Below are 20278 nucleotides of genomic sequence, written 5' to 3'. Positions count from 1 at the left end.
ATTCAACCGTACCATAGCATTGGTTGTAGTCTATCCAATGACTTCAGAGAGTTTAAAATGCTAAACACTATAAGCATGGATTAGAATTTTAAAAAGACTAAAAGCTGTCTCTCCTAGGCTCGTCATCCAAGGTCTGATGCGTGTCGGTGGGAAGAGCAATGTTAGTGAAAGGTTGGGTTAGAAGCAAGAGGAGAGTCATGTGAATACTGAAGAGCAATGGACTTTGGGCTCAATTTGCATAGACCTTCCCAGAGTTCCAAAGCAAGAGAAAGACAATACAAAAGAGCACATTGGGGTGTTTCCCGTCAGAGGGACTATTGGGACATGTGATTAGTGTCTGACTGGTGCAAAGAGTTACCACACTGAGCTTCTGACCGAAAGGTTGGAGATTTGAATACACTCAGAGACGCATCAAGGAAAAAAAACCTGGCAGTCTACTCCTGGGGAAGCAGCCTTTGAAAATCCTACAGGCGACAATTCTATTGTGACCCACACAGGGCTCTCGGGAGCCAGAGCTGACGTGACAGTGACTGCTCATCTACATGCAAGGATGCTTTCCACTCCGACGGGCTGGCCACCACAAGGTTCCTCTGGAAGGGCCTTCCCTGCACTAGAGCTCCGAGGGGCGCAATAGCTCACTTCCCGTGGACCAGCAGATGTGTGAGAGAGAGGAAGGGACTGGCCCGTGCCAGTGCCACTTATCTTCCCAAGCTCATCGCTCAGATGGGAGGGAAAGAGACGCCAAGAGGATGCTGCAACTGGAGCTGCGTTCACCTGGAAGAAGACACCTGAAGTGGAGACCAGGCATTCTCTGAGCAATAAGAACGTGGTGTCGGTGTAAAGAAGAGTGTCCTCGTGACATAGGGCTGCCGTAACCCAATGCCACGATCAGGGAAGCTATGAAGAACAGAAACGTCCCACCGTTCTGGAGAATGTTGTTATGGTTACATGCCGTCACGTTAGTTTGGACCCATAGCGACCTTATGCATGACCAGTCCCGTGCCATCTTCACAGGTGTTCCTCTGCTGGGGCCCATGATGGCAGCCACGGTGTCAGTCCATCTCCTTGAGGGCTGACTCCCTTTTCACTGCCCCTCTTCTTTCCCAAATAGGATGTCCTTCTCCAAGGTCTGGTCTCTCGTTAAAGTCCCAATTCTGGTTGTCAGCAAGGCCTTGCTCTCTCTGAAGGCTCTTGGGGATGATCTGTTCTTGTCTGGTGAGCTTCTGGTAGTTCAGGCAATTTTGGGCTTGCAAGAAACCAAAAGTTGGTAGCCTAACTCCAGCATCAGGGAGGGAAAGGGGATTGGGGGGATGGATCATGAGGGTGGGAGTGGGGAGGGAGTGCTAGAACTGATCATGGTTGCACAACACGTCTTGAAGATAGATGCGGTGTTGATTATAAATTCCCCTTGATATGATTGAACGATTTGAACTCTACACAATTGTATGATATGTAAAACTGTTGGAAAAATAATGAAATAAAACTATCTAACAATAATAAATAAATAAGAATACCATCCAGGTTAGATTAGGAGCCATACTACTCCATGTCATGTCAATTTAACTAATTATGTCTTCACTGGCCCTTTTGCCAACCAAGGTCATGTTCCCAGGTACCATGGGTTAAAACCTTCCACATATATTTCATGGGATACATTCAATCCATAGCAAATACTATCAAGAAATTTAGCTATAAAAGAAGGATGACATTGTCTTAGACCAGCTATTTTCATTCCTAACTATCCAACTTGGAAAGACTCAGAAAGTGTCTTCTCTCTTTATTTGTCTCTAATTCTTCTGCTTCACCATGGGAGGCTCTATTCCCATCCTATCTATGAACTCTCCTTAGCCTTGCCTTGCCCAACCTCCCACACATCATAGTATTTGTTTGTTGCTTGTTTTATATAACTTACACTTTGTTGACTTATACTTCAATGCTGTATACTTTTATTTCATTCAGTTTATACTTTACACTTTTACTTACATATACTTATACATGTCTGACTTCTTACATTGTAAGCCCCATAAGCATAGAGATGATATGCCATGTTCTACTTTAATGTTCATTTCCATTACTAGATGCTGCCTGGTTCATAGTGGATAAAACCATGTTATTGTACTAAACTGAATTGTGTACAGAGACAGCACTCAACCCTACTTTTGTGAACTCCCAAGTGAATCGCTAGGCACGAGCGAGAGCGAGTCAGGTGCAGTTCACATCAGACCTGGAGTATGATATTACAGGGTGAACAGGTGTGTGGCCAACCTACCCCTCTGTCCTGTTGTTAGCAGTCAAGTTGAGTCTCACTCATGGTGACCCATGTGTACAGAGTAGAACTGCTCCAGGTGTCTCTAAGTGTGCGACCTTTTGGAAACAGATCCCTAAGACATCTCTAGTTGGGTTTGAACCATCAACCTTTCAGCAAGTAGTCAAGTGCTTACACCTTTGCACCCAGTAACACTATGTCTAACGAAGACACCAAGAAATGGTTTGCAGAAGGCCATGATCATTGCTCTCTTCTATGCCAACCTGAAGATCAGACCAGTTCCTAGGGCATCTCGGAGCTCTGCTACAAAATAAAATAAAATAAAATAAAATAAGAATCGAAAGGAGGATGAAAGCTGTCTAAAAGGAGCTACCCCTCAGTGGTGTGTGATGAGGTGGTCGTCAACCATCTTGGCACCTCCAGCCCTCGCTCTCACTGTTGGCATCAAAGAAAGCCAATGAAAAGTGGCCCGAGCATCCGCAAACACAGTGGGATACAGCTGGGACTTGGAGCTAAGTCTTTATTCCTGTTTGCCTATTTTCACAATTTGGGGAGGCAAATTGAGGAGGTCTTTGGCGTGTCTGTGTCTTTGACGGAGTTTCTCAGCTCGGTGAACTGTAGCAGATGAAACAGAGGTCACGGACCGCCAGCAGCACGGAGTTTTGCAGTAAAGACGAGCAGAAGGGCCTTGGGATGGCACGACAGATAAGAGAAGGCAGCATTTACAAGATGTCAAAACGTTGCCTACCTGCTGTGTCCCCATGAGGGGAACAGCTGTAAATACCTGTGGGAACCACCTCAAAGAACTTGCACTTGGGCAGACAGCACACGGCACACAGTGGGTGTCTAGAGCAGGGCCCTTGGCCAGTTTCTGAGTCTTAGTACACATGGGTCCTCAGAACGAGTCCTGAGCTCCACAATGAGGTCCGGATTGGGGAGAGCAGAGCAAGTCCCTGGAACTCTTCCTGTGGATGCGCTGTGGAGCCTCCCGCATCATGTGGCTGCTGGGTCCTGTGGGGCATGGAAGTCTGCTCGAATGGGTTGTTAACATGGCACTTGTAGTCAGGGTTCTCGCTAAGGTGGGCGGCTGGAAATCGTAAATTGACTTTCCTTGCGCTTGTTTAACATTCATCTGTGCAACAGGGTATTCTGAGCGCCCGCAGTAATGTTCATTCCGTCCATAGGTATAAGACATTAGATGGAACTATGCTTGTAGTATTTATTTATTCGTTTCATAACACTCTGTGGTAGTCACCCAATCTGATGTCAATTTAAGGATTGAGTGTAGGGGTGGAGTCTAGGCTGTCAATCTGGAGATAGCCAATGAGATTTCTGTGGGCACGGCCTTCTGCTAAGAATTCTGGGAAATCTGGTACTTTCTCTTTGGAGGTGGAATACACCTCTCTCTGCTACTCCCTGGGAGACATTGCAGAAGACAAGCCACATGGACCCAACTAGACCTCGGAAGCCAGAGAAACCACAGAGAGACCCCTGCCAGTGCTGAGATGTTTCCAATGACACTGGATCCAAAGACTTTCTACCCACTGGCCTGTGATCTTCTACATTCGGCATCATTGCATGTGTTTTGTGAGTCTGAAGAGGACTTGATAGATTGGTATCAGACATATGAGCTAGGACAGGACATGCAGACTTCACGTGGACTGGGCTGGGATGTTTTCTCAGTGTTCAATTGCTCTTCCTTATCCACATATGTGTGTCCATGGATTTGTTTCTCTGGTCTACCCAGACTAACACAAACTCATTGTGTTCTTGAGGAAAAATACTTTGTTTTATTGCATTTATTTCATTGCATTTATTAATTCTATAAACAAACAGAGACCATAAAGAGAAAAGGTGCCAAAGAAGCAGAGGGGCACGCTGTTATTCCTTTCAGCTTTTGTGACACCCCCAAGTCCCCAAATTACGTCATTCCTAAAAGTGACTAAAGGGCTAAAATATTGTCAGAACTATTGCTGTGAGTTCAGCAGAAAAGAGATTTTCGAAAATGAACATACTCTGTTCGGAGAAGTCTCCTATTTCTAATCTATCAGACACAATGACTATTGTCTAATTGGCCTTGTCTCTAAAGGAATGGAATGCTATACCTACGGAGAAGATAGGCAAGGATAAGTCACACAGCTGATGATGCCTGTAGTGAAGGAGATTGCAAGTGAAGACACCAATCAGGGTGGAATATGGAAATATCTTCAGTCAAGTGTGCTAGTCCAGGTAGACCAGAGAAACAAATTCATCGACATTCATGTGTGGATAGCAAAGAGCTTTATATCCAAGAGCAATTGAATATTGAGAAAACATCCCAGCTCAGTCCCGATCCAGTCCATAAATCTGATATTAGCCCATATGTCTGATACCAATCTATAAATTCCTCTTCCGACTCATGAAACACATGCAATGACACTGAATACAAGAAAATCACAGGCAGATGGGTGGGCAGTCTTGTGGATCCAGTGGTGATGTAAGCATCTCAGCCCTGGCAGGGGTCTCCGTGTGGTCCCAGGGCTCTGGCTGCATCAGGGTAGCTTCATATAGCTTCTCATCAGAAATGTCTTGCAGGGTGTGAGCCTGTGTCCCACCACAAGTAAGCTATTTATCTGCTTAGCACCTCCAAATGAGTTCATTAAGCTGCCACCTGATTGACAGGCTAAACCCACCCCTTCACTCTTAATCCTCTCAAATTGACAACAGATGATGTAACTACCACAGTCAGGTATGACTTATTTTTTCCTTAATATTTTAAAACTCATAACATAATCTAGTTTGTATACCTCTTTTATTTTTCTTATTTAAGTATTAATTTTATGAAATAATAAACTGCCTTTTGGTATATCAGGGTTGTTTTTTTGTTTTGTTTTTTTGTACTTAACATGGCCATTAGCACAGTGAGCTGGTTGTTAAATTATTTGAATCCCACCACTGGTCAGCGTCCTCTCAACAGGAAGCTGCTTATGTTTAGTTTTCTTGTTGTCTAGAGACCTACAAACTGGCTGTCAGATTCTATCTTAATTGCCTCTCTAGGACTTTTTAACATTCAAGTTTGGTCCTTCCAGGGCCTGAGCTCAACACCTCTTGGTTTTACCTTGATCAGTGCGCCAGCTCCGCCCTTCATTAAACCAAACTCTCTACAAGCCTTGATCTTCTCAAACCCATGCTCCTCTCGGCGGTCTCCTCTCCCTCTCTCTGGGCCACCTTAGCCCTGGCTCTCCCTCCGTCCATGTGCTATGATCGTATGTCTACTGCAAGAGCACAAACAGCGCACCTCATCAGACGTAGGAGGAGAAAGGATTTATTATCCCCGAGTCGTTTGTCTGGAGTTGTAGTTAGGCGGCCTTTTCTTATTTCCCGGTTCTTTAGCTCAGAGATCCAGTGAGTGTTGGTATTTTAGAGACTTGGGATCGTGGGGGTTAGTGCCCCGCATCTTGTGTCTGAGTGTCACCCACTCTGCCTCCAGCGGCTTCACTGCCAAGTGCGTCGGGTGCCTTTTGTTCTTGAGGGGAGTGATCATTAGACTCTCAAGAGCAAGAGACGAATGTGGGTGTTGCTGTTGCCTAGCCCGTGATTTGTGGCTCGGACCGAGGAAACTCTCGTTCCCAGTGATGTGTGTCGCTTAGAAATGCTCCATCTCCTTCCCCATGATGATTCACATCAGTTACGTGTGTCATAAATATATTTTTCATTTGCCAGGAGAGAACTGGGTTTGTTTTGAATCTGACAGGTCCTTACGACGGGATAATTTATATTCCCAATGCTGCCTTGACAAGGGAGGAAGATTGTCTGATGTTCAATTTGGGCTGAAAAGCAAACCGATATTATGACGACATGAAGACTTCCTGTACCCTGCAGATTAATCTTGGTTATCTTGCCATGACACACTCCTTGTAGTAGGAACTAATCTCCATTTCTTGTTCCTGTCAAAAAGTTGATTGGAAAACTTTTACTATAGGGACATTGTCATTTCTAAAATCCCATTCATGTATTTCATGTTGCGTTCCAACCACAGGATAGTCACACTTTTTTTTGGACCCAGAAGAATTTCTATAAATGGAATTTAAAAAATAAACACACATGTTAAGGATCATTTATCACATGATTTCTAATAGTTGGGGGGGGGATCACCCTACATTACTTTGAGAAGTGTATTGCTCTTACAGCAGGCTCTGTTTACATGCAGTCACATAAATAAGAAGCAGGCAGGACTGTCAGTGGTCTCCTGATCATAATAGTGCCAACTCAGTTGTCAATGCAACAGGAGACTGCAGGTTCGGGAAATTCTGCATTTTATCGCTCCTACTCGATTGTTCACCCAGTAAGTTTGTCACCTGTTAGCCTTTCTTGTCTCAGGAAGTACAGATGCCCCAAGAAGCTGGCATAGAACATTAGGTAAACTATGAGGTCATCTCTCAGCCTGCAGTTCCATAAGTCTCTGTATTTTTGGTTAGCTACTGGTGTAGCAAATCACTCCTCAATGTAGTGGTTTAAAACATGTATGACTGTGTCTCAAAACTCAGTAGGTTGCTTGACTCAATTGGTTGGTTCTCCTTGATGGCTACAGTTTGATGTCCGGTAGGGCTGCAGTCATCTGATGGCATCACTGGACTGGGCAACAAAGATGGCACCCTCACACAATGGCCAGTCAAGTTTGGTTGTCAGCTAACTGCTCAGCAGAGCTATGGCAAGAGCTCTCACACATGGCCTTTTCTATGGCTTATGCTTCCCCAGTGGGTTGGGCTCCATGTGGGGTGTCTCTTAAAAGCGAGTGTCCCGAGAGACCAGGAAGACCTGGTCTCAGAGTCTCAGAGCAGCATTTCTGGCACATCCCACCGGGCAAAGGCCGTGCAGATTCAAGGCGCAGAGGATCAGGCTTTGCCTCTCGATGAGGGTTTCAGCGTGTGCGCACAGGACAGAAAGAACTGGATGGTGTCTGCTTTTTGAGTCTCCACCACATTGCATGTCAGAGGAAGAAGAGTCTTTAGAGAAATATAATTATTTAAATATGGAGGGCAGAAGAGATCCCGAGGATGGGGATGAGGGAGGCTATGGAATGTTCACCTTGCGCAAGTGGTTTACCCAAACTAGTCAGTCAGCACTCAGGGCAGGGTCGGGAGCACACACGAAGTGAGCCAGTTAGCATCCCACCTACTGACCCTAGTCTGAAATTAGATGGCCCAGATTGCAGATGATTGAAAAAGGACTTGTTAAGGGAGTCTAAATAGCACAGTTTGAAAGACAGACATAAACCCCAAACAATAAATCCTCAAAACCCCAGACCTCCTGCCAATCGGTTGATTACAACACATAGCAAGCCCCTGTGTGTCAGGCCAGAGCTGTACTTTGTAGGGTTTTCAATGGTCTCTTCTAATGAAAGCAGACCCCCGGGACTTTCTTCCAGGGCACTGCTGGGTAAATTCAAACCACCAACTTTTTGGCTAGTAGCCAAGGGCAAGCAAGCCATTTGTACCACCCAAGGCCCTTCAAATACAGGGATAACTTCAACATGTTAACCAGAAGCTATCTCAAGCCAGTGCAAACGTCCTCTTAAATTCGAACTGCCTATTATTTCACAAACACGGAGACAACTGTGAAGTAATGGATTCGTGCATTTGGTTGTTAACTCATATGTTTGGAAGTACTTAGAGAAACCTGTGCCCAGAGAATGCCTTATATACTTACTCTGAATACTTTTTGTTTGATGTTGGAGGAAAAGTCAAGGTCTACCCAGGTACTTGAATGTATAATTGCCTCCTTAGCCTTCATGAGGGAAATAGCTGCCTAATTAATTATACTGAGTCAGAGGTGCCTGGATTCCAGCCGCGGGGCTAGGGTGATCTACCTGCAAAGGCTTACACCTCCCTTGAATTCGTTCCCTTTAACTCTCTGTGGCAGGTTTTCCTTTCCCCGTGCATACTCCTCTCCGGCTCCTGGAGGACTGACAGTGGTGTTTATCTGTGCTGAAAATCTAGAGGCAAGTTAAGCAACATTTCAAACTATTTACACCCAGAGGCTGTTCCAAGAATTAGTTAGGTTTTGCATTAGATGCGTGTAAAATTGTTTGCTGCTGGGGAAGGTGGAAGGAAACGGCTTGTGTGTGAAAGCAGTTGTTGAGGAGAGATTGAGAGAAGCTTGATCAGAGTGTGACTGTTTGGGATCGATACCCTTATTGACAAGTCTGCCCCGGGTGGCGCATACGATTAAGCACTCTGAAGCTAGTGGAGGGTGGGTGTGGTCGGACTCACCCAGGGATGTCTCGGGACACTCTGAGTATCTGCTTCAGAAGGGTGCAGCCTTGCAAATCTCTTTGAGCATTTCTCTGCACACGTGGGGCCACTGTAGTTGGAATTGACTCCACCGCTACTAGCAATGCCAATGACAGCAGGAACTCTACTGCCTATTCAAATGATCTCTGTGACTTGTAGGGATAGAAGGTTCTGGAGGTGCCATTTTTATAGGGCCCATGTTTGTATTCTACCTGTTAGGCATTTGGCAAAGGTCAAGAGCAAAGAGGAAGGAGAAGCTGGATAGAGGGATGAGGAAGGAGACGCCATGCAATGCAAACCTTAAGGCAGTGGCTGGACTGTGGAGAGAACGGACCTATGCTTGCCTGACATCCTCCAAGGGTGGGGAACCTTTCTTCCCAAGGACCATTTGGATATTTACAACATCCTTCATTGGCCACACAAAATTATCTACTGACAAAGTAGTCTCCTATATTTGGTCAAACATTTAATGAGCTCATCCCTAATGTTATTACTGGAACTGCTTCTCTTAGGGGAGGTGTGTGATGCTATCTGGTGTGGATGATTTCATGGGCTTTATAGGGCCCTCGGTCTGGATGCTCCCCACCCCTGCATGAGGTGCTCTTAGACCGAGGAGACCCCTCTTGTTCTTAGCTCCTCCGGAAAGGGTTCACACCGCAGCTCAACTCTCAGTCACACGAATGTAGACCCTGGGTCCACCTTTCTTCCTTGCTTCATTTCTGTATGCAAATGTTTTAAATAACTTTTTTATTGGCCATATGTTCCAACGACAGTATTTTCCCCTCCCATGTAGCCTTCAAAGTCTGCTGCCTTGGGTGTGAAAAACATGTTGTCTTTTTATATTAGTGGTCTCACTCTGTATTTGTCTTTCCGGGATGGACTAACTTTGCTGAGAATAATAGCTTCCCCATCTGTCCATGTCATGGGGTGTTTGACAGCTGCCTCGTGGTTTTTAGAGACATGGAATATCCCATTGGGTGCTTGAACCAGAGGGTATGCACGCAGTCTCCACAGTCAAGCCGTTGGACTGTTTCCGTGTTTTTGCTACAGTGTGTGTAAAGCCTTGACGATGCTCTCACACCCTGTTCTATAGAGAAGTGAAGTGTGTGAGCTATCCTATCGGGAGACAGAGAAGAAACAAATGTTGCAATTACAGATGATGACTAGTGCTATTGAAGAAAGGGCTTGCGGTGACGGATCACAGGTAGATCCTGTTTCAGAGAGAAGAGCCCCAATTGCCATCTGAGGAAGAGATATTAATCCATTCAAGGATATTGATTAAACATTGAAATGTGTTATGTGTTGGTATAAAGATCCTTAAATGGAATATTGTATTTGAATTTAATAATTCAAATTAAAGCCACGTTTGTCTTTTCCTGAACTCGGACAGCAGAATGGCAAAAGGTAACAATTCTAGAGAGCAGGGCAAGTTAGCCTGGTGACCAGCTCCTTCTTGGCCAACACTTTCCTCATGACGACTTTCTCTCCTCAGGGAAAGGAGATGTGTTTGGAGATGTGTTTTGGAAGGAAGCCACTCTTGCCCAGTCCTGTGCCAACGTTAGGGCCTTGACCTACTGTGACCTGCATGTCATCAAGCGGGACGCCCTGCAGAAAGTCCTGGAATTCTACACGGCCTTCTCCCACTCCTTCTCCCGGAACCTCATTCTCACCTACAACTTGAGGAAGAGGGTGAGCTGACAATTTCCATTTCTTCTCGACAGAGAGCCATGCCTGTGTCCTTAGGATGACTGCTTGGGCCAGGCACGTTCTTTAGCGATTTACTTCTGTGGAGCGGTCGGTTCAATCGAGTTCATTGCTAGGTTTTCAAAGCGTTTGTCACGCAGCGAGGGCGAGAGGGAGGTGGCTAGACTAAAGGATAGATTAATTTTGGTGCAGAAAGGATTTGCTCATGTGTCTGCCTGTGGGTGTTTTTCCTAGCAATATCTAGACCTGGCATTTTGAAAAGATGAGTAAGACATAAGGTTTTTAGTCAATAAAATGGCTCAGTGGGGACACTTAATTAATGTCAACAGAGTTCTCCTGGTGACTGGGACTGGCTGGGTGGTGTGAAACCATTAATAAGCTACAATAATAACTTTTAAAAAGCATGAAGGCAATTTAGCTGGGTCCAGGAAACCAGAAAGACATGGAATCTGATAGACTAGAGAATATTTTGTATAAACTGTCAATTTTACAGACTGCTGAAAATGACTAGTGGGTTATGAACCAGATTTCTCATCGGAAGCTGTTTGCATCTCCAGTCGTGAGAATGGCTCTGTCTGGCTCTCGAAGGACCGCGATACTTGTCTGTACTCTTCAGGTCTCCATGGCTGATCTGCTTGCACTGGGTCAACAGTCACAAGGGTAGCTCCAGACCTAGAGCCTGGAAATCATGTCCTAGAAGTCCTCCCCAGAAAGTCCTCGGTTCTGTGTTCCAGACTCCTACCATTAAACTAAGCCAACATTCCACTTCCAACGCTGTGAACTCCCTTGCCACCATTGCCTTGTGCTCCAGCCCGGAGAGCTGAGAGGGCAAGGTCTTGGCACCTTCGTACCTGCAATGCCCAACTCTCTGTGGGACACTTATGAGGGCATTAGTCACTATCTGAGGGTGGCAAAGAGCTAGGTGGTGTCTCAGGGCCTGAGTTTCCCTGTGATAAAGCGCGTGGCTTTGGCTTGATGGTTTTTATGGTTCTATGCTTTGAAACATGATCACGTAAAGGCCAGAGGGCCGTGGGGTGAATCGAGTGTCCCCAGTTCTTCCTTGTTCAGCTGTTTGCCGGGAACATGGGATGTTTGCTGATGATCCTTGTAGCAAAGGGGATATTCTTAAGGTCTATATTTATTTATTCCTTTGAAAGCAAGCTGATTATAATTGGTTTTCAGTGTTGCTGGATAATACAGGTTGAGGGGGTGGGGTGGATGCAGTTGGGGTTTTTAGAGGAATATCATCCTGGGATAATTGCAGCAAATCTGCCTTAAAACAACAACAACGTAAACAGAAGCGACAACAAGAACACCCCCCGCTGAGCAGTCGGAGGGTTGGTGTGGCACAGGAGATGGACGATGCTGCAGAGGAGGGGATGCTGTGTCACGCCTTTGAAGAGCTGCCAGCGAAGAAACTCACGCCAGTGCTGGCAGCTAGCTCCCAGGAGCAGGGACAGAGCCACCGCTTCGGAGAGACACAGTCCACAGTCGTAGCAGGGAGACCTGTGGGAAGACGACAGCTGCCCAAGGAAAGGGCTGGAAGAGGCTGCTTTGAGTGGTCTCTAGTTCCTTGTCCTGAAGGCACTGAGGGCGCTCCCTGGAAACGCAGGTTCAGAAACATTTCAGGGGGATCTTTCACATCTCGTGGGGAGATTTAGACTCATTGACCTTGACAACCCTCTCAACCCAATGGGCCTATGGGTGGGCACTGGACTTAGCAGCATTTCTGAGAGCTTCTTGACGGAAGAGGTAGCGATTCTCTTTTCTGGAAAACGGAGGTTTAGCCATTGTCATGCCTCCCTGTGTCCTTCTGAGAATTAATTCCTAGTTCCAGAGGGCAGCGAAGACAAGAACATTACACGCATGGATTCTTCTGGCAGCTCGTTTCTTTCCCTGGCAAGATGCGGAGTGTTCTTGTGGCTGTTTTGATCTTGGCAAAACCAAGTGTGTTATTTGCATAGGTCCTGCGAACACAATGCCTCCAACAGCTGCCTGGGGGAAGTTGGCTCGTGTCGACCGCCCCCGGTGTACAGCCAAAGCTCTGGGAGGAAAGCATCCTCACCAATCCCAAGTCCCTCCCGCAGGCGCTGGCCCCCGTCCTTTCAGGCCTATCCCATTGCATAGAAATCACAGAGACAGGTTGTTCACTCAAGAATTGGAGTTAGAAGTAATTTGTCTTCTCACAACTCAGACCTCTTTATTTCTAAATCTCATGCCTTTCACCCTAAACCAGTAGGTCGCAACCTCCCTAATGCCGTGACCCTTTAATACCGTTCCTCATGTGGTGAAGACTCCCAACCATAAAATTATTTTCATTGCTGCTTCATCACTGTAATGTTGCTACTGTTATGAATCACACTGCAAATATCTGATCTGCAGGATGTATTTTCATCGTTACCAATTGAACATCATTACAGCATAGTGATTCATCACAAACACAATATGTAATTATAGATTGTGAACTATTTCTTTCTAATGACAAATAAATGAAATTTTGTCTTGAATCATGGTGAAGCAGTCTTCCCACCGGGTACTCATATGTGGGCGAACCACCTGGAGACGGATGGAGGAGCGGTGTCTCAGGTCCTAAAACCATCAGAAATAGGTGTCTTCCAATGGTCTTAGGCGACCCCTGTGAAAGGGTTGCTTGTCCCCCAAAGGGGTCGAGACCCACAGCTTAAGAACCGCTGCCCTAAGCCCCTGTTCAAGCACTCCGCGTTGCTCTTGGGGTGAAACTCCAGATACAACTGCTTTCTTCTACTCCCGTGAAAGCACGGTTGCCTCTGGGAGGAGGCAGAACCCGGGTGCCAAGCTCGCCTTTTGACACCTGGCGTCTCTTCCCTGCGCACTGAGCTAGTCAGGGCCCCAGACTGGATCCCGTCTCTCCCACTTTGAACGGCTCACACTCTGAGGAAGTTCTCAAAGGTTTGCTTTGCCATCCCCCGGGGATGATGACAAGGTCTAGCCGGTAGGACAGTTATGAGGGCTAAACCCAGGCCAAGGACGTCGTAAATGCTCAATTAATTGTGGGTAAGTCTTATTTTGTTTACAGGAAGGATACCCTTCACCACATTCTCTGTGTATTTTGCAGCGGGCTGAGGCGGGGTGGTGGGGGTGGGGGGAGCACACAGGGTGTGCTTGTACTCTGGAATGTTCTGCGAACTGAGTGTCACCCCAGGGTTTGTTCCTCTGTATTTCTTGCTGCAAAAGCAGGTCCTGCATCCAGAAAGCTGACCCCGTAGCTGACCCCACTGTCCCTTTGGGCCTATTCATTCCCAGCAGGGAAACCAGGCTACTCCAACATTGAAGGTCAGGCACTAGGAAACAGAGGCTTTGCCAAGAGTAAAGCACTTGTTTCTTCTCAGCGGAGTGGGGGCCTGGGACTGTTCATGGAAAGATGGGGAAGTGGAGCTGCCTTGCTCAATCCCTTGGCTTCCAAAGGTGCCAGGATGGAAGGGCCTTTCTGTCCAGACTCTGAGTCTTCCATCTGCAATCAGAGCTTCGTGTGCCACTGATGGTAACTTGACCAGTGACTTCAGGGCAAGCGCCATCATGACCCCCAGGTGTGTTACACTCCCCACCCCACCTCCCCACTCCCCCTGAACCATGTGGTATTAACTTTGGCACTCAGCTTCTCCCACCTTAGCCCTCTTTGGCCTCTACTTTCTTCCGGACTGTTGGCTTTTGGAAGTTTTCGGCATGTCTCCCATGGTCTTCACTATCCCAGCTGCACCCAAAAAGGTGTATAGTTAAAACCACAGTAAGACCCCAGGTTAAGAGCAAGACATGAGAAGCTCTCTCCTCATAATGAAACCTCACAATACATGGTTGGCCATGATGGGAGTCATTAAACTCTTCAGCTGCCATCTTGGTTAGGCAGCTGGCCAACGTGGTCACGGTATCAATAACTTACACGTACTAAAGAAAACAGCAGCGTCGGGGCTGTGGATGCAGGTTTGAAACCTCAGTTGACAGTTGACTAGTCGTGAGCCCTTGGGTAGTTACCAAAGTCTTCTAAGCCTCGTTTTCTTATCTGTAAAAATGGTTAATAAAAGCTCTGTCTAAGTCATCTTATTATTATCGATGTGATTGTTAGTTGCCATTGAGTCATCTTGAACCCATGGCCCAATGTTAAATAAAACAACCAAAAAGTTGTCAAGCCCCCCACTGTCTTCAGGATTATTGGGACATTTGAGTCCCTTGTTGCAATTGTTTGACAATCCATCTCATTAAAGACTTGCCCGTGTTCACCGGCCCTTTGCTTGGTCACTCACGAAGTCCTTGGATAGCAATGGTCTTTCCAGACGACAAGCCCAAAGTCAGCAAGGTGAACCTCACCATCCTTGCTTCATAGAATCAGTAAGTAAACACAACAGAAATCAAACTTGGCGTTATAAATACCCATATGAAGTGGGACAAAACACAAGCCAGTTTCTGTGGAGTAGATTCTTGTAGGAAGTGCCCCACAGAGACTGACTCCCTTCTCGTCCCTACACCCCCACCCGCCCCTCGTCCACGAGTCTTGGTGTTTCTGAGTCTGTGAGTTTTCTTGGAGGTTTCTCCACACACCACTTGGTTTTCCACCTGTTTACAGTCTGGAATGAGGTCTCACTTCCCCCGTGCTATAGAGCAGTGGTTCTCAACCTTCCTCATGCCACCACCCTTCAATACAGCTCCTCATGTTGTGGTGACCCCTAACCATAAAATTATTTTTGTTGCTACTTCATCACTGTAATTTTGTTACTGCTATGAATCAGGCAACCCCTGTGAAAGGGTCATTCGACACCCCTCGCCCAGGGGTCGCGGCCCACAGGTTAAGAACAACCACTATAGAGCATCAGGGTCCTCTTACTTGTCATTTGGACAGTAGAGGAAATGTACCACAATTAAATGATGTCTTGCAGATAAACCATTATAGAATTAGCAGCAGTGCATGGGGTAGTTGGCATGTATATAATTGGTAGGGTGGTGCTCATTCTCCACGTTGGGGGTTTAATTTTGAAAGCCAATATTGTTGTGTGTTTGACTATGCTTTGCACAATGTTTGCTCATACTAATTGGCTCCAGGATAGGTTTTGTCTTGGCTTGATAAGGCCCAACCTAGGGAGTTTGGGAGGGAGTTAGATAAGAATGTATATATATGAACTGTGAAAAGAATTGTATGAGCCCCAATAAATTGTTAAAATTTAAAAAAAAAAAAGAACCATTGGTGCTTTCAAAGCCGGGCCCTTCTGGCGCCTGTTTTCTGAAACTGATGGTGCCACAGGGAACAGTTTTGAATGCTGTGTGTGCATTTCTAGCCCACAGTAGCCAAGGGACATTTTATTCCAGACAAGATCAAAGCATCTGAGGATTGGTGAGAGCTCTGTTAATTCACGGGCTGAAAACACCTTTCCATTTTCTCCCTGGAAAAATTCGTGGAGAAAGTTGATAAGATGGAAAGAAAGACTGAAAAGCTAGGTGACTAGAAATGTCATCCACTTCCCATTTAATCATCACAGCCTAGGTTTTTTAAGCGATCTCCACATAGCCCATATTTTCCTTGTCATCTCCCCATATTGAAGGCTTCTGTGAGATTAAAATAATCTATTAGACTGTCAAGCCATGAAGATAATAGAATCAGGATGTTGGAATCAGGGGTGGGAGAAGGGAGACAGACGATGTGAGTGGCATGACCATACTTCTTTTAGAACAACAAAATGCAAATCAACTTCCAGTTTCGTTAGCCTCAGGATATCAAGGAGCAGTGCTAGGGACTTGTGTGATCTTCCATGGATGTTTCCCGAGCTTTCTGAGAAAAGAGCCCATTCTTGATCTTGGGGTGAAGATAGTAAAAGTGCTCTATGCTTCATGGTGTAGAAACCAGCATAGACTGCCGCTCTTTGGCCATTTTCCAGGAAGCAATAAGCTTCTGGAATGAACGTGAGCATTGAAGCTAGATCTTCACATCTAGGATCGGAGACTAGCTAGAAGACTGACCAAGTTGCTCAATTATTAGTCTTCTGTGGGTTGACACTCTCCCCGCTTAATGGGTAGTTGTAGGAAAATAAGACAAAGCACTGAGCAGGGTGTTCTGTTTCTAACAGGTGTGTAGTTGTGTTAGTTGTCTTCCATTATCTGTTGGAATGGGGACAAGGGAGTCGAGGAGGAAAATGGGACTCATCATATTCCAGCTCATAGAATAATTATATGAAGGCAATAAAAAGGGAGCCCCCAAAGGACTTTGTCACCTTGGGGGAAACAGATAGCCACATCTATTGCTCACAGGGGGCATCTGGTGAATTCAAACCACTAACCTTTAGATTAGCAGCCAAGAGCTGAACAACTGCACCGGGAGGGCAGAGTTTGAGTGTTTGGGTTCAGATCCTGGTTCTACTCTGTTATCTTAGGCCAGTTACCCAGCATCTCTGGACTCCATGAATAAAACGGGGCAAGAGTTTCCTAGTAGGTTCTTTGAGTGGACTGAACGCTCCGCATGCGGTTTTGTGCTCATCGTTGTGGAGGAGGAGGAGGAGGAGGAGGACATTGACCATCAGCAGCATTGAACCTGTACTTCAGTCCTCAAAGAATGCAGAGCCCCCGTCAGGTGCCAAAAGTTTGAAAGGGAAAGTAGAGGCTGAAGTTTAGCAACTAGAAATCTCCCTGGCAGGTAATTCTTAAATCCGCACCCGGGCCCTTTAAATAGTTCCAAAGAACCGGAGTGGTGCATCAGTGAGGCTTGGTAAAGAGTGAGTTCTCGGGGGCATCATGGATCTGATTTCCTTATGCAACAAAAGAGATGGAGGGACATTTTGGTTCAGAGTGGGGGAGGGAAGTTGCAACTTAAAAGGATACTAGGTCCTTTTAAGTTGCTCGACATTCAGCTGCATACTGTGCTTACCGCAAATGAGAAAAGATACTGTCCAATTCCCCAGCTGTGAAACTGGCGCAGTCCTTTAGAGAAGACTATCCCTCAGTCACATTCCCGTGCAAGTGTCTGAGGGAGGATAAATAGAGTAGTGACAATGAGTCCCAAGTCATAGACCCAGTGTCCAGGTGCACACATTGGCTTCTTGTTGCTTCCCAGACAAGACCAGCCACCCCACACCCAACCCTCTACCTTACAGTTCCCAGGAAATTTGTCCTGGAAAAGATAGGAAAACACATCTAGGCCCCTGATTCCAAAGACATCCTATAGAACACAAGTTTTGATAAGCTTTGCTGAGAAGTCAAACCAAGTCCCATTGGAATCCCAAATGCAAAGAGAATTCTGAAATTCTCTTCAGAATGCCAGCCATATGCTTTGGGGTCTCAGCACACCATCCACCCACCTTGGGACTTACCAACTTCTGCAGCCACATCTCTCTCTAAGCATACACATTAATGCAGACACACAGAGCGAATGAGATCGCATGTCCTGGTGATGTTGTGAGGTAAGCACTGGGGTGTTGATTGCGAGACAGGCAGCTGAAACTCACAAGTTGAGAGAAAGATGACACTGCGGGGTCCCATAAGGACTGGCAGTCTTGATGAATAGTGGGTTTGGTTTGAGATGTGTGTATGACACGCGCCATTGGTTGTACTTGTCTAGAGAACCTAGCCTAAGATGCACTTTATGACATGATCACAGAAAGGGTGCCATCGACCAGACCCATAGGGCAAGGTTTACAAGGGCTCCAGCACAGCATTTCCATGCCCCCAAAGGATGTGCGATCTTCTCCAGGCCCTAGATGTCTTTCACCAAGTAAAAAGACCATGGAGCGTCCAAGTTCAGTGTCATTATGGGGGTTTCATTAGGTGGGCATGACTGATGACATCAGCCCCCACTCCAAGGTTGGGCTGACATCATGAGCTGGGTCTTTCTGGCATGGTTAGCCTTCCCCCAAGAATCACTTCATCAGCATAAGCTCTCCAGTGTTTACAGACCTCATTAAAGTTGCTTCAATTATGGGAAATTCCAAGATTAAGACCACATTAATTGTAAATGCCGCAGATTTTAATAGATATCTAATAGTCCATAAGAGATCATTGATAATTTTTTTAAAGACCACAAGGTGTAGAAGGGACCAGTTATCGCACATCAAAGACCTAAAAAAATCATATCAGTGGGTGCTCACCTTCCTGATATGATCATTGAAGACAAATATGTGCATAAGCAAATGTGGTGACGAAAGCTGATGGTGCCCGGCTATCAAAAGATATAGCATCTGGGGTCTTAAAGGCTCGGAGATAAACAAGTGGCCAACTAGTTTAGAAGTAACAAAACCCACATGGAAGAAACACACCAGCCTGTGTGACCACAAGGTGCAGAAGGGACCAGTTTTCAAGCATCAAGGAATGAAAAATCATATCATTGTAAATGTAGGTTAATGCAGAGTGGAGACTCAAAGTTAATCGATAGCCAACCGGACACCCCTTACTGAAGAGTTGTGGGGAGGAGATGAGCCAGTCAGGGTGCAGAGTAGCAATGATGAAACATATAACTTTCCTCTAGTTCTTAAATGCTTCCTCCCCACCCACTATCATGACCCCAATTCTACCTTACAAATCTGGCTACACCAGAGGATGTACATTGGTACAGACAGCAACAGGAAACACAGGGAATCAAGGACAGATGACTCCTTCAGGACCAGTGGTGAGAGTGGTGATACCTGGACGGTGGAGGGAATGTGGGATAGAAAGGGGGAACTGATTACAAGAATCTACGTATAGCCTCCTCCCTGGGGGAGGGACAGCAGAAAATAGGGTGGAGGGAGACATTGGGCAGTAAAATATATGACAAAATAATAATAATTTATGAATTACGAAGGATTCATGAGGTAGGGGGAGTGGGGAGGGAGGGGGAAAATGAGCAGCTGATATTAAAGGCTCAAGTAGAAGGCAAATGTTTTGAGACTGATGATGGCAACAAATTTAAATAAGTGCTTGACATAGTGGAAGGATATTTGGATTGTGATAAGAATTGTATGACCCCCAATAAAATGATTTAATTTCTTTAAATTTTAAAAGGCTCCTTTTTAAAATAATGGGCTGAACAAAAGTTAAACAGTTTCCACAGCACAAGACTTTTCAGGGCCCTTAATATATGAGTGACCTTTGTGGGTCTTCAAGTGTGGGAGAGGACACAGGGAGAGAGGGTCTGCAGCATTTCCCCCAAATGGAGCGCTGTGTACAATGGAGGGCGACAGGTACTATCCAAAAGGTAGAGAGGGGGAGAGAGAGAGTGTGTGCTTCATGGAAGATTCATCTTTTTAAACATTGGGAAATAAAACATTAAGTAAGTTTCACAGTGGTGCAGAACTTTTCAGAACCTTTGTTGCCCTAATGAACATTGCCGTTTTCCAAGGAGAAGATGGGGGGTGGGGGTGGGGGAGGAGTGTGCCTGTATAGCAACTTTTCCTTTGAGAAATGACTTGCAAGACAAGTGTTTGTCAAAAGCACTGTTTTATAGCAAAGGAGACAGGCACCCAGAGACCCAAGGTCTTTGCCCATGACCACATGACTGCTTCGTGGTAGAGCTGGGACCAGATGCGGTCTCCTGACTTCCAGCTCACTACTCTTTCCTGTCCTACGCACTATCTTGCAAGAGCAGCTGGATGAGTTCAGATGGCTCATGCCTGTTGATTTTCTTTCTCCTTTTATCTTTCCCTCCCCTCTTTCTTTGTTAATAATTCCACTGACTTTTATTGAGCATCTACTATGTGGCTTTATTTTATTGAATGACAAAAGCCAAGAGCAAAGTACTGTGATAAATATGTTGCCTGAAACACTCCCATGATTTTCCGTCCATCAGCTTAGGGAGAGAAGGCCTTCTGCCCGTGGGGGTCAACGTACCGACCGCAAAGGACTGTGTAAAGGTTAGGAGAGGGTATGTGGAAAGTGCCGAGCACATGCCAAGATCATCGTAGCAATTCAAGTTATATCAATCCAGTTCCCTTCTTGCCTTCCTCTTTGACAAGATATTGGGGAGTTGATCTTTAGTATCATCTGTTGGGGGGATATTAGTGGCTCAGTGGTACAATTGCTTTCTTTGAGATTTGATTGGATCAAAGGT

At 45.9% G+C, this 20278-nt stretch overlaps 1 protein-coding gene across 2 annotated transcripts in view; it reads left to right on the top strand.

The window, feature by feature from the left end:
• KCNH1 (potassium voltage-gated channel subfamily H member 1) overlaps positions 1–20278 on the top strand; it is a 500025-nt gene that overhangs the window by 390166 nt on the left and 89581 nt on the right. For both annotated transcript variants that reach the window (XM_075540569.1, XM_075540568.1), the window contains exon 10: positions 10031–10227. In XM_075540569.1, coding sequence (XP_075396684.1) covers positions 10031–10227 — 197 coding nt within the window. The remainder of the gene's footprint in view (positions 1–10030; positions 10228–20278) is intronic.

The sequence above is a fragment of the Tenrec ecaudatus genome, chromosome 1, assembly GCF_050624435.1.
Source record: "Tenrec ecaudatus isolate mTenEca1 chromosome 1, mTenEca1.hap1, whole genome shotgun sequence".
In the NCBI taxonomy this organism is placed as follows: domain Eukaryota; kingdom Metazoa; phylum Chordata; class Mammalia; order Afrosoricida; family Tenrecidae; genus Tenrec; species Tenrec ecaudatus.
This window is presented reverse-complemented; position numbering and strand designations above follow the sequence as displayed.